Source organism: Primulina eburnea, chromosome 16 (assembly GCF_022965805.1).
Source record: "Primulina eburnea isolate SZY01 chromosome 16, ASM2296580v1, whole genome shotgun sequence".
Classification (NCBI taxonomy): Eukaryota; Viridiplantae; Streptophyta; class Magnoliopsida; order Lamiales; family Gesneriaceae; genus Primulina; species Primulina eburnea.
In genome coordinates this window covers 9,114,775-9,130,831 of record NC_133116.1, presented here as the reverse complement: position 1 = coordinate 9,130,831, position 16,057 = coordinate 9,114,775, and the positions used below count along the sequence as shown (strand labels likewise).

General features: G+C 34.6%; 1 protein-coding gene across 1 annotated transcript; it reads left to right on the top strand.

The window, feature by feature from the left end:
- Positions 1 to 2,008: 2,008 nt before the first annotated feature.
- On the top strand, positions 2,009 to 3,081 carry LOC140816741 (uncharacterized). The gene is made up of 2 exons (XM_073176165.1): positions 2,009 to 2,387; positions 2,497 to 3,081. Exons 1-2 carry the CDS (start codon positions 2,052 to 2,054, stop codon positions 2,974 to 2,976), a joined length of 816 nt encoding a protein of 271 aa, XP_073032266.1. The 5' UTR covers positions 2,009 to 2,051; the 3' UTR covers positions 2,977 to 3,081.
- Positions 3,082 to 16,057: the final 12,976 nt, after the last annotated feature.

The window sequence follows — 16,057 nt, the reverse complement described above, 5'->3', positions numbered from 1 at the left end:
TAATTCAAAACCAGATCGGCGACGGTTTCTTAAAAACCGTCGCTAATCGGTCGGAAATGGTGGCAGTTTCCGGAAAATTAGCCACCATTTCCGACCGGCCGTCGCCGTCGCGAAGGGGAAGGGCAATTTCGTCTTTTCATCCAAAAATTCAAAATTATCCTACACTTAAAAATCTTACCAAACATAATATTATTTTACACCATATATTACAATCCTACCAAAATCATTTTCTTTATCATTTACGTACTAATCATTAGTTTATCCTATCCTTCCAACCAAACGCAGCCTAAAAGTATTGTTAGGTGGGATAACAACACTATATAAATATAAAAAAATTTACTAATAAAATTTAATGAACTCATAAAACAATTTATTATAGTTCAACTTAATAAATTATATATGATATATTATAAAATGTTTAAAAATATATAAAATACACAAAAATGTTTGATCATAAAATATTTTTTTGATAATATATAGGAATAAGTTTTTCCAATTTCGGTTAAAAATCATATAAACATTTTTAGGATAGGCACTTACAGTTAGGTTAAAACATATAACTTGATATAGAAGTGGATTTTAAATCACTTGAATTTTATCAATCTAAATAAATAAAAGATTTTGAAATTAATAGATTTTAAATACATCGATCCAAACTCTTAGTGTCATGGTTTATTTCTTTTTAAAATATAAAAACTATCCCTACTTCATCAACTATTTACTTAATGATAATTATATAGAAAAAATTTACAATCTAAAATAATCAAAATATCAATATCTTATAAAACTTGATACACTCCAAATATAACATTTTTTTTAACTTATAATAATTTACAACAAAAAATTATAAAAAAAGACCGTAAAAATTAATAATGTGTGCACGAGACTACTGGTTGTTATTTAGGAAGTGTATGTCTCTTGTGAGATGGTCTCGTGTGAGACGGGTCAATCTTACCGATATTCACAATAAAAAATAATATTCTTAGCTTAACAATTAATACTTTTTCATGGATGACTCAAATAAGATATATGTCTCACAAAATACGACTCGTGAGACCATCTCACACAAATTTTTGTCATTTAGAAATGATAGTTAAATATGTCCCTTAAGTTAAACTATTTGGGGTTTTGATCATATGAATAGTTCGAGTGGTTCTTATTATAATAAAATTATAATTTTTTTTAAAAAAAAAATCATTCCTATTTCATCATATTGGTAATGAGTTGTCACATTTTTTTTACTTATTAACGTGACATCTAATATTGCTGAACACGTTACGAGGAAATGTGTTTTAAAAAATCAAATGTACGACTGGACTAATACTAATTTTAACGCGTTAAAGTATGAAAATCAAAATATTAAAAATTAGATAATTAAGTAAATTGACTTTGTATACAACCAAGATTAATCTTACATAAAAAATCCACTGCCCCAGCTAAAGTCTAGACAATGACGATAAGAGAGTAGATTTTTATTACACTTGTTATTATATAATATACATAAAAACTCTTGTTATACACTTTATGAGTCGAGTTTGTGAGATATATATCTATTTAAATCAGTTATTTAAAAATTATTATTTATGTCAAAAATATTGTTTTTCATCGTAAATATATATAAGGTTGATACGTCTCGCGAATAAAGATTATATTATTGTCTCACAATAATCTATATATACATATTCTCAAATTATCCTTGCTATTTTTATAGACAAAAACTTGTGTAAAACGGTCTCACAGATCGTATTTGTGAGACGGATCTCTTATTTGGATCATCCATGAAAAAATATTACTTTTTATGCTAAGAGTATTATTTTTTATTGTGAATATGGGTAGGGTTGATCCGTCTCACAGATCAAGATCCGTGAGACGGTCTCACGTGATACTCATTCTTCTTATAAATACTTTTCCCGGAATAATAATAATAATAATAATAGAAAAATTAAATCGTGTGTTTAAGTCCACTTCATATATATATATATATTTGTGGCTTGCACATTTTCTTGTTTGAACTTGTGTTTATGTAGCTCTAGATCGGTCTCCTATCACCTATGAGTACTACCCAACCTACGAAAAAGGGAAACAATAACTCAAACAGCTACCGCCGCGGCGGCGGCGGGAGATTATTTAGTTTTGGGGCTTGTTTTGGTTTGTCTTCCCCGAAAAAGCAGCACAGGAAGAACTTCTACCATGACTCAGTACCATCTGTTGCAGCTGCTCATGCTCACGGCGATGGCGTTGAATCAGTGAAATATGGAAGCAAGAAGCCAAATTTTGCCAAATCTGATATTCCAACATCGGAATCGATTAAAGAAATTCAGATAATCGCAGACATGGCCGCCGCAGCCGAAGCGCCGCCGCCACTCGTCCATCTACTCAACAACAAGGTGTGTATCTATCCATGTGTGTAATCTTTCTCTGTGTGTGTGTGTGTGTGTTCGTTATGTTCTTGTTGATCAATATTTGAGAATGGGTTGTTTATTTTATGTACTTTAGATTGATCAAGAATTAATCACGGTGGAGAAGAACAACAAGAACCAACAAGAACAAAGTATTCCAACAAAGGTCCAAGAAACATCGAGTAACCCGATGATCATCAAGCTGAGACAATCGGTTTCCCTACCAGCACTTCACGCACCACCACAGAGACGGCTGAATAAAGGGAAAACGGCAGCAGCCGCCGCAACTGGGGAGGGAGGAAATGGGGGCGAAATGACGGCGGCCGCTGGCAAAGTCGACTCCATGGTGGGGGCGTCGATAATTGCTTTGACACTAGTGGTGATGCTGATTTGGGGTAAGGTTTGCGCGATCCTGTGCTCGGCTGCATGGGTTTTCTTCGTTCATTGTTTCAAGCAGAGCAATGAATCTTTTGAGAACAAAAATGATGTTGTTTCTTCGGACCATCAGATTCTTGTTTTGGATTCGCATGAATACAAGAAAAGGGTTGTTTTGCAGGGATTTCTTGAGAGAATATGATGTTGTATATGTGTATGTAAATTTCATTTTGTTTTTTGGAATTTTCAGTGGAATATTAGATACGACTTTTGAGTAATCAAATAAAATTTACAAATAATTAACGTTTTCTCTCTCTTTTATTTGTGTACTATAATAATTCTTCGAAATTTTTATGTTTATTGTCGGGTGGCTCGGATAGAAAGTTCCTGGAAACTTGTACGAGAGCTCGGGGAAAAGGTGTCCCGGACGTTTAATGGCTCGGCCTTCTGATGAACTATCTTCATAGATTCTCCCTGTCCTTGAGTTATCTCCTCAATGTCTCGGGTTTCTTGAGATCCGGGCTTCTCTGCAGATCTTCGCCCTCTTGGTCCGGATTTATCCATGACCCGGGCACTATGCATGGCCCGGGACATCCCGAGATATCACAAATGTATCTATAGGATGGATCAGACGCAGTAAAGCGATGACCTAGAAGCGGATTCCCCACGAGGGAGACAAGAGACGACCATCTCAAGGCGCATCACGACCTACATGCAACACCTGGGTGTTGGATCTCGGTTTTCTACGTGCCCAAATGCAGCGGAAGTTTAAAATTTTTATTTATTTTGATAGTCAAAATATATTGTTTGGGCGCTCGTATGATTTAACAAAACATACATAGGATGTTAAAGATTATACCTTTGTGAATTAAATCACTTGGCTCCAACTAATCCGGTATGAACGGATTAGCTCTTGATGAATCCCTACGAACTTTCTTCGATTCTTCTAATTAGGTCCACGACTAGAAGATTTGTTCCTCTTCCAAATATTCTAGCTTCCAAATAGCACTAGAATATTTGGAAGAAGTTTCAACGTTGAAGATTAAAATCGAGAGACTTGCCAACTCTCTTTTTCTTGAAAAGTTGGCCAAAATTTTGGAGGAATTTTTATGTGATTTACGTGAATCACAATTGAATTGTGGAGGCTCCCTTTTTTTTTTTTCAAAAATTGTGAGTGTTGAGTAATTAACCCTAAACCTAATACACATATATATAAGCTTAGGGCCCATTAATTAAATCAAACACTTAATGGGCTTAATAAAGTAATTACTCTAGTCCAACTAGTTTAATTAATTAATTAATCTTTTAAAGTCCAATTAAGAACCTTAATAATTTGTATGTTGGTCTTGTACTCCTACAAGCCCATAATACATACACACATTACTTTTAATTTAAATCCATTATAAATTCAACATTTGAATTTAATATTTAAATTATAAATTCAACTCCTTGAATTTATCACCTCCAAAATTAAATATTTAATAAACCCAACTTTTGAGTTTAATAAATTAAATTATCAAATTTTATAAATTCAACTCCTTGAATTTATTCTCTCCAAATTTCATAAATTCAACTTCTTGAATTTACTATATCATAAATTCAACTCCTTGAATTTATTTTTCTCAAAATTTAATTATCATAAATTCAACTCCTTGAATTTACTATATCATAATATAAATTCAACTGCTTGAATTTATTCTCTCAACGGGAACAAATGATCCTGTACTTGTGTGACCCTCAATGGTTCAGGGATACAGCTAGCCGTGAGTTCACAACTCTTTGTGATTCAGGACATAATCCTTTATTCGGGTTTACCCTAGTTAGCCCCATTCTTTTCATCAACACCTTGATCAAGAATGTCAGAACTCATTTCTGATTGCACCCATCGGATCATGGTAAGAGCGTCTAGTAGCATCGCCCCATGATCCCCTAAGTATCACTGATAGTGCCTGCAAGAACCAGTCGATTATGATTAACGTACAGTACGGTCCCTTCATCTCATATATCCCGATCGAATCTGCAACCATTGGTTCATCGAGGGTTGCATATTAATTCGATAACTATGTGATAACTATAACAGTGGCATCGCGTGTACTATTTTGAGAACTCCTTCTCTAACGTACATCTCATACTCTGGCCAGAGATTCCATGCACTATTATTTCATCAGATCACATAGGATATCCACACCCGTAGATGAGCGGTGAATCCCCGACTACAATGCACTGGCTCCTATATGTGTCGCAACTGTACCCAACCTCGCCACCTGATGACTCTCCTGGAGCCGGTAAACGAGTCAAAGCACAGCCCTAGCATATAGAGCCTCAGTGTTGTCCCGGGTCGTAAGGACTAATGGTGTACAATCATAACCACGGACTTATCCTCTCGATGAATGATAACCACTTGGAAAGTCCGAGGGAGGATTGTTCGGTATAATCATCATATGACTACCCATCTGCATGTTTGGACATCTCTATGCCCTTACCAAGAAACGCAGTACACAACATCACAGATGCTAGTCTCGAGCTCAAGCGGCCTATATCCCTGTTTTAGGCGGCTGAATCGACTAGGAACGAATTTAGAATATGCAGTGTTTACAAATGAGTTTCAACATCGAATTACGATTCATTTGTATTAAAGCATAATCAAGGACTCTATCTATGCTGTTTGCATGGGTATACAGATAAAGTATGACAAGACCATAAAAAGTTAAATTATATTAAAATAAAGATTGTTTATTTCACTTGAGTCAATAAATTCTCTAGCCAACCGTTGGTTTGCAGGGCATCTACTCTAACACTGGGAAGGCAACCCGATTGGGAGTGAGTATTTTTTACAGTAAGTTTCTTAATTAAATATCTATAGATTGAGAGTTGAAATTTTGTGTTATCCAAATAAATAGGATTTGGCATGTAGACAAGTAGTAGGTTGGCGGCTTCGATGCTGCTCAATAATTATGGAGTTCGCGCGAGGACAAAGATATCGGCTCCTATAACTGATTTTTTAAAAAATTGTTTGAATATATTTATAATTTCAAGTTTGATATATATTTGTATATATTAAAATTTAATATACAATGTGATTTTGAGTATACTAAATTTTTATATGGAATTTAATTATATATGGGGAAGCTACAATGTTGTCTTACTTTCCTCATCCGCATGAGAGACAGACACATTGTGCACTCAAGATGATGAGTGGCACACGCAAAAGAGATAGAAGAAAGAAGATCTGTCTCGATTCTATCTCTATCTTTCGAAATATTTTGTCCATTGATGTTCGTTTAATTTTTTATTTTAATTATTCTAAAATTAAGAATATTTATTGGAAGGGGTATTTTATTCTTGGGAAAAAAATTTGAAATATATTTAGAGACCAAAATTCGTTATCATAAAGATCTCACGTTATATATATATATATATATATATATATATATATATATATATATATATATATATATATATATATATATATATATATATATATATATATATATATATATATATAAGACGATAGTGATTAGTATGTGTTTCCGTAGCTTGTTCAAAATCCTAAATCGGTCGTCATTGATTGGGACAAGGGAAGTTAAATAAATAAATAGATTATATTAACTGAATATGCATGAAATCAATGGGACATAATTTATTGTTGCATATGAATCTCATGGGGATTGGTCAAACCAAGATGACGATCGACATTATAATTAACTATATCATCACTCAGATGGATTTGGTTTCGATAAAAAAGAAAAAGAAAAAGACAAGCTGGTCCATGAACTGATTCAACATTGAAACAAGTATTGTTTTGGATTAAATTTTGACGCAGCAAATGGTGTTTAGATATTATATCTCCCCCACTCGATAATCCAATGTCCAATGTGTGCTTATTTTATATTACATACGTCGGTTTATCGTTTCTCAATGCAATAAGCATCGAAAGTTTAAAATTTTTAAATAATTTTCAATCTCGATCATTAAAACTTAGCTTGAGTGTCGTATGATTATAATATTCACCCCTAGAGTGTTTATTGAAAGTTTATCTTTAGTTCCCAAGGCTTGGCTCCAATTATTCTGGATTTTAAACGAAGATATCTCTTGTTGTAAGTCTCTACAAACAATTAAATGGATAAAATATTGTTTTTCAAACTCCAACAAAATTAGGTCCATGGTTGAAAAATTTGTCACTTGTCTAGATTACACCAAAAATCTAGACAAAATTATGTGTTGAGATCAATACTAGAAAGCGGCGGGATTCCTGTTAGGTATTGATCGTCTAGCTCGTGCCTTTTTCTTCAGTAGCAACCTGCAACCAACTAGCAACAAAAATATAGCAGCATATATATATAGCTATGATATATGCAATTGAACGAGGCTCAGACAAACTGATACGGCCTCTCCAGATGCGCAGTGAACCAAGGTGAAGACCACAAAGGTTTCCCAATACTTTCACTGCTCAAATCTCTCAGGCCAGCGGGTTACACACTCACACAGAGAGTTCGTCCCCTTAGTGTCAGGAGAACAAACGAGAGAGAAAGGAACACAACTCAGAGAGAACACCGAAGACACTCAGTCACCTAAGGAAGACGCACACGAAGCAAAATCTCACGTTCTCTCTTTTCTCTCAAATCGGCTGCTCACTCTCTTGGGGGGGAAGAAAACGTGCGGCTGCTGACTAAAGAAAGGAAGGAGTGTCTCACCCATTTTAAGCCCTACAGCCCACATTTAAATAAGGGAAAGGCCATAGTAATGGGCCGAAGAAATAAATGGGCCAAACCCAGCATTTCTCCACCTTTGGCCCAACACCGGTTCAACTGGTCCGGAGAGTCACCTACAGCCATCATCATCGCCCCACTTGCAGAAAACACAAAGTTAGTACAAGTACCAATATGTAGCAAACACTAAGTAAGCTACACTACAGAACAAGAACATAACACATCAATCAGAAGTATCAAAGTTTAAAATTTTTAGACAGGATATAAATTTTTCAACAGACAAACACTTAGTTCCCATATCAGCAGGATTGAATTGAGAAGGAATTTTTTCAAGATAAACTATGCCTTTTGCAACCACATCACGAATGTAGTGAAATCTAACATCAATATGTTTAGTTCTATCATGAAAAACAGGATTCTTACACAGTTGTATACCAGACTGACTATCAGAAAATACTACAACTTCACCTTCAAGAAAACCAATTTCAGAAATAAGACCTTTCAACCAAATAGCTTCTTTTAAAGCTTCAGTGACAGCAACATACTCAGATTCAGTGGTTGAAAGAGCAACAATGTGTTGTAATTGAGATTTCCAGCTAATACAAGCACCACACAATGTAAACACATAAGAAGTTGTTGATTTTCTATTGTCCCTATCATTTGCATAGTTAGAATCCACATATCCAACCAATTTAACACCAACATCAGATTTTGAAAATTTTAAACCATATTTCACAGAACCATTCAGATATCTCAAAAGCCATTTGACAGCTTGCCAATGGTAAACACCGGGATTAGACATATACCGACTCAAACAACTCACAGAATATGCAATATCAGGCCTCGTGCTAACCATTAAATACATGACAGAACCTAATGATTTGAATATGGCACATTCTTCATGCTTTTAACATCAAAATCAGTTTTAGGGGATTGCTCTTTACTTAGAACAAAATGACCAGCTAAAGGCACATTGACTGGTTTTGCATTTAACATAGAAAATTTACTCAAAACTTTCTTAACATAAGTATCCTGATTCAACAAAATGACAGGACGTTTTCTATCCCTATAAATGTTCATGCCAAGAATACGTTTAGCATCTCCTAAGAATTTCATATCAAATTTAGCACTTAAGCAATTTTTGACATGATCAATAGTTTTCACACAAGAACTAATCAATAGCATATCATCCACATAGATAAGCAAGAAAACAGGAACTGTAGCATTTTGTTTGAAATACAAGCAATGATCATAATTACTTCTAGTAAAATTCATAGAGAGCATGCATTCATCAAACTTTTTGTTCCATTGCCTAGGAGATTGCTTCAATCCATACAAAGATTTCTTTAGCAAACAAACATGATCAGGATACTTAGAATCAACAAAACCATCAGGTTGTCTCATAAAAATTTTCTCATCAAGTTCACCATGTAAAAAAGCAGTTTTAACATCTAATTGTTTCAACTCCCAATCAAACTGAGCAACAAGGGCAAGCATAATTCTCACAGTAGTAAACTTTACTACAGGAGCAAATATTTCAGTATAATCTATCCCTTCCTTTTGAGTAAATCCCTTAGCCACTAACCTAGCTTTAAATCTGACAGATTCACATTCATTCTTGACCTTAAATAACCACTTACAGTCCACAACAGAACAATTTTCAAGTTTAGGTACAAGAATCCAAGTGTTGTTAACATGCAGCGAATTAATTTCTTCATTCATCGCATTTAACCATTGGACAGAATTTTCAGATTTTAAAGCTTCTTCATATAACTTAGGTTCAACATTATCAATCGATTCAAACACACTAAATGCATGAGAAGTCATATGAAAATCATCAAAATGTTGTGGCTGCCTAATATTTCTTTTAGATCTATCCCTAGCCAATTGATAATCATTCAAATCACTCAGACCAGTTTCAGGAATATTTTCAGCAATTTCTTCATGCATATCAGCATCAACTTGATTATCAAAAACAGATTCAGACAGATTTTCAGGTAAAATATTCACATCAGGAACATTCTGCACATTTTCAGAATCATGACTTGGACCAAGTAAATGCTCCACCTTGTTTGGAGCAGTGGCAGGTTCAGGAGTAGGTAAAGGAACAGATAAACAGGGGAATTCAGACTCATTGAAAACAACATCCCTACTGATTAACACTTTAAAACCAGGTTGTTCCCTTACCAATAATCTATAACCCTTAACCCCATCAGGATAGCCAAGAAAAACACATTTCACAGATCTAGGTTCAAGTTTGTCATTTTTCTGATGCACAAAAGCAGAACAACCAAAAACTTTCAAATTTGAAAAATTAATTTGTGTACCAGACCACACAGATTCTGGACACTTACCATTCAAAGGCACAGAAGGAGACCTATTTATCAAATAAGCAGCAGTACAAACAGCTTCACCCCAAAACTTTTTTGAAAGACCAGAACTAGCAAGCATGCACCTCACCCTTTCAAGTAAAGTTCTATTCATACGCTCAGCTACACCATTTTGTTGAGGCGTATAAGGGACTGTCCTATGTCTTTGAATACCAGATTCAGCACACAAATTGTCAAACAATCGATTACAAAATTCAAGACCATTATCAGTTCTTAGAATTTTAATTTTCTTGCCTGTTTGATTTTCAATCAAGTTTTTCCAGTTTTTAAACTTCTCAAACACATCAGATTTGTTTTTCATTAAAAACACCCAAACTTTTCTTGAAAAATCATCGATAACAGATAGAAAATACTGATTTCCACCATGCGTTGGCACACTAGCAGGACCCCACACATCAGCATGCAAATACTCAAGTATTTCAGAAGTGACAGAGTGTTTGGGGATAGGGGAATTTGGAAATTTAACTCTGGATTGTTTGCCAAGAACACAAGGATCACAAAATGGCATACAAGACAATTTATCACTTCCAAAATAACCATCTTTGTGCAAAATTTCAAGACCTTTAGAACTCATGTGACCTAATCTTTTGTGCCACAAATCAGTTTTGTCACTTAAGACAACATTCACAGAATTTTGCACACAAGGTTCAGATTCAGCTTGACAAACATACAAGTTTCTCTTTTTGGCAGCTTTGAAAATTACTAAAGACCCTTTCATAATTTTCATAACCTCGTTTCCCCATCTACCCTGTAAACCATCATCTTCTAATGCAGCACAAGAAATCAAATTATGACATAAATCAGGAACATGCCTCACATTTTTCAAAGTTAACACATAACCAGAATCAAATTTCAGCGATACATCACCAAGACCAGCAACTTGACACAATTTTTCATTTGCCATAGAAACAGACCCATGATTCACTTCTTTATAACTAGAAAACAGATTTTTAAATGGGGACATGTGGAAAGTGCACGCAGAATCAACTAACCATTCATTTTCACACAAAGAACTTGAATGCACAGAATTCACCATAGACACATCACATACCTCAGTCACCATAAAAATATCACCCATGTTTTCACTACCAGAAGCCATATTTGCATGGTCATCATGCTGATTTTTAAAGTTTTGGTTTTGATTTTGGTTTTGCTTAGGCCTAGAACACTCTTTAATGTAATTATAGCATTTTCTATTCTTGGGTCTTGACTTGGATCTCGCCTTACTCTTACCTCTATTTTTAACGAACGCTTGGTTATGGTTGTTTGAAGGTTTTTGATTTTGAAATCTATGTTGAGACCTTCCTCTAACAAACATAACCTCACCAGAATTATTACCACCCTTATTTGTTTTTAAATCTATCTCTTTGCTTTTCAGGCCGTTCACGACAGTCTCTAAACTTACATGATCTCTACCATACTTAATAGCAGATTTAACATCACTGTAAGAATCAGGTATTGCATTTAAAAGAACAATAGGGGTGTAATCATCAATATTCTTATCTCCTGTTTGCTTAATGTCTTGCACTAATTTGGTAAACACATCAAGGTTCTCATCGATGTCCTTGTTTAAATCAAGTTTGAACCGGAAAAATTTCTCAAGCAAAAACAATTTACTAGGCAACGAAGTTTCAGTATAAAGTTCTTCTAATTTTTCCCAGAGTTCCTTAGCCGATTTCAGTTTACCAACTTTTCTTAGCACAGAGTCAGACAAGTTCAAAATTATAGACGAATAAGCAAACTCATCCATTTCAGCAATTTTTTCAGGAGTTTCAGCAGCAGAATATGACAAGTCTATCGCTTTGAAAACTCTTTGTTGTACCAAAATACCTTTCATTTTCTGCTGCCATATTGAAAAATCCGTTTTTCCGTTAAAAGGTTCGAGATGATATCCAGTCATAGACATTTTCAAAAAAAACACAACAGTTGATCAAAAAACAACAAATTTTCACACAGAGAAAATTTAAATCACCAAGATCAAAGCGAACACAGCGGAAGCAACTTTTCTCCACGAAAATGGAAACACAACAAGCACATAAAACCTAGAGTTCTACCAGCAACAAATCCCAGCACATAAATCCGCGGCAAGCGGTTACGCTACTAAATGCAGTAAAAGAGGTTCCAGCCAATATACCAGAGCGAAACTCTAAGTAAGAGTTTCAAGTTCCAACGAACCGAAGACGACGGTGCGGCGGGCAGCAAGGCGGGCAGCGGGCAGCAACCAATGGCTCTGATACCACTGTTAGGTATTGATCGTCTAGCTCGTGCCTTTTTCTTCAGTAGCAACCTGTAACCAACTAGCAACAAAAATACAGCAGCATATATATATAGCTATGATATATGCAATTGAACGAGGCTCAGACAAACTGATACGGCCTTTCCAGATGCGCAGTGAACCAAGGTGAAGACCACAAAGGTTTCCCAATACTCTCACTGCTCAAATCTCTCAGGCCAGCGGGTTACACACTCACACAGAGAGTTCGTCCCCTTGGTGTCAGGAGAACAAACGAGAGAGAAAGGAACACAACTCAGAGAGAACACCGAAGACACTCAGTCACCTAAGGAAGACGCACCCGAAGCAAAATCTCACGTTCTCTCTTTTCTCTCAAATCGGCTGCTCACTCTCTTAGGGGGGGAAGAAAACGTGCGGCTGCTGACTAAAGAAAGGAAGGAGTGTCTCACCCATTTTAAGCCCTACAGCCCACATTTAAATAAGGGAAGGGCCATAGTAATGGGCCGAAGAAATAAATGGGCCAAACCCAACATTTCCGACGGCGACACGATGAGGTAGCAGATGCGTGCGTGGTGTTGTGAGTGATGGTCACGACCGATAATTGTCCTCCCAACAAGATGATGGTGGCTGAATGTATGTATCGTATACGAGAGAGAAGTTATATAGCTTGTAAATTTGACATGCATTGTGATATTTATAATTTCATAAATGATATAGAATCTCATTTGGATTCTTAACTAGTAGTTTTAACCAACTAAGACGCCTACTAGTGGGCGTTTGAGTGGGATGCTCCGGCTCAACTGGTCAAAACTTCTACTAGTGGTTTTTTCTAACTAGGATACATACTGATTAGAGATTTACTAGGATACTCTAAGCATAATCCATCAAAAAATCCATGATCTTGGTTTTTTGTTTCATAATCTCAATCGATGGTCAGATATCACTAGAGATGTCAATGGGTAGGGTATGAGTCGGATTTCATATATTCATCCTCGTACACATTTATTAAATTCATCATTATACCCATCGGGTATTGAATTTCATCATCATCCTCATACCTATCAGATTATCAAATACTCATACTCTACCCAAATACCATATTATCATATACAATTGAATTTTTTCAAATTTAAATTGTTTCAATGACGTTATGAATATTTAAAAAATTATTTAAATGAACAATAAAAAAAATTATTAATGATAAAAATTTACAAAATAAACTTTATAAAAAAAATAACAAAATATTAAAAATAGTTTATATTAGTTGAATAAAAGCACGTAATTCAACAAAATTATAGTAGAATTTACATAATATCCAAAATTTTATAATTCAATTGATTAATCATCTATGAGTTACCCCTAGTTTAATCATATGTAAACATTATCAACCCAAAATCAAACTAGATCGGTTTATCTCCGAACTAATCTACATGTCTTCGTCACTTGACATTGTAGTGTCCTGCAAAATGATGAAGAACAACATAAATAATTGACCCAACAATTTATTTTTAATGTCAAATTTAACAAAATTAAATTGTATTAAAAACTTACAACATCAACTTTAATAGTGTCCTCATCATATTCAACTGAGGAGTAATATGCTTCCGTTTCTTGTGAACTTATAGCTACGAAATTCAAAGAAAAAAATCATTACCGCATATTGTAAATTAATAATATTTTTGTTCAAAAACAATAAAAACTAAAAATAGACTTTATATTACCTTGTTTCTCATTCAATAACCAACTTTGAGTGCACATCAGCGCTTCTATGGTTTTTGGATGAAGCATGCTTCTATGGGAACTCACCAATCTGCCACCAGTACTAAATACTGATTCTGAAGCCACCGTTGATATTGGAATGGCAAGCAGATCTCGTGTCATCCTCATCAAAGTGGGATATTTGATTCCATTGGTCTTCCACCACTCCAATATGTCAAAATCAACATTTCTAGGCAATATTTTGTCTTCCAAATAATGATCTAGCTCCGTCTTCATATCAGTGTAAACATCACACTCAAGTGCTACTTCTTTATCGAAACTATCCAAAAAATCATCAGTACTTGTATTCAATCTAGTCTCCGTTTATCTTTTTTCAACACTGGCATAACCATTATTATTTGTATAATCGTCAAGCAAATCATAACAGATCTTTTTAATCTTTCTAACAGATTCTTTAAAACCAATCTCTCCATGTGTTCTTTTGAAAACAATAATCGTATCTTGAATCTAAAATAGTAGCTATTCACATAACTCCATGAATATCACACCAATACTTCTAAAATTTGGAAAGCATCCTTTCAGTCATGGAAGAAATTACCTTGTTAGGATATGTGGTCCACTTGAGCAATGAAGCTTTAATTTCACAAACCTTGGGAAAAAATATATTAGTTGTGGGATATTTTCTTCCAGAAAATACTTCAGTCACAGAATAAAACACTTGCAACATTTTAAAAACCTCTTCTGCTAACAACCACTTATCATAAGTTGGGAAACATTTATATGACGGATCACAAAATCTCAGACGAGCAAACACATCTTTAAAAGATATAGCAGTCATGAGCATCACATATGTTGAGTTCCAACGGGTTTTACAATCCAACACCAATTTTTTAGCATTCATATTGCGTACTACAATCCGTGCCACATCATCAAACTTTTGCTCTATTTTAGGAGATGCTCTCCAATATGTGACACTTTCACGAATTTTCTCAACACTAGGTGCAATGATATCCAAACCATCTTGGACAACTAAATTCAAAATATGAGCAGCACAACATGTTGGGGATCGATATGGAGTTTAGAGAGGGGTGAATAAACTCTTTCTTTTGACGGTCATTTTTGCAAAGGGATGCTAGAATCCTATTAGAGATTATAGCAAATCTTGTTCGAGTGTATAACCAGCAGATCACAATGTAGTGTGGAAACGATATGATGGTTTAAGGGTGTATAATGATAAAACAGTAAGCAGTAGACAATGGTTGTTTATGGAAGTTCGAAGATGAAATCTTCTACGTCTCCCCTTTTTCTGTTTCCAGAAGGGATCACTAAAAGACTTTGGTTTTTACAGTACAACACTTATACACATCTACTTCAGTAGGACTTATCCTTTGCCTACTGAAACTCTTAGTTTCTCAACACAACAAAAACTATACAACAAGGTTCTGGAAAAGACTCTTTTCCAGTTTACAAACTCTTCTCAAATAAGTAATAATGCGATAATGATTGTAGAGAGAGTGAGAAACAATCAACACAAAATGATCTCAAAAGATCAGATAACTATCGTGAAGCGTGTGATGCTTTTCTGTATATTGAGCTTTAAGATGATGAGAAGTTATGAGTGCTCAAATCAACGTTCGTATGTTAGAGATTAAGCTCGTAGTTTTTGGTAACTTTTAAACGTCGTTGATCTTGTGTATATATAGAAGTCTTGAATTCAACGTCTATAAACAAAACAGCTTCTTTGACTTCTGTTAGGATCAGCTTTATTACCTAAAAAAGTTCTTGAAAAAAGTTTCAAAATAATCAATCTTGTTTCATACCACATTTGGAAAAACGTATTATATGACTTGTTCATTATTTAATGATGCATTAAATACTCGTATTTGGTAAAGTAACGGTTAATATTTAATATATCAACGATAGTTCTGATTCTAGCAAAGAGTCAAGTTTTGCTTCTGTTTTTCTAAACTGATAAGTACTCGAAGAGTACTGCTTAGTTAAGGCGATACGAGAACTTCTGTTTTTTTATATTATCTTCTGGTTTTACTAACGAGATCTACTGATTTTGACTATCATCACCACAATTAAATTAAGTCTATCACAACGCATATGAAGTAAAGACCCTTGTAGCATAAGTGTATAATGATCAAGCTTATGCATCACATAGTTAATACGAGAATCATTGGTGGAACAATTATCAACAGTAATGTTGGATATTTTCCTATCAATATT

Bases quoted from the DNA above. Each gene is read 5' to 3' on its own strand.
- LOC140816741 (XM_073176165.1), top strand. From the start codon at position 2,052: ATGAGTACTACCCAACCTACGAAAAAGGGAAACAATAACTCAAACAGC. The intron at 2,388-2,496 runs GTGTGTATCTAT...TATGTACTTTAG, and splicing joins TCCATCTACTCAACAACAAG to ATTGATCAAGAATTAATCAC.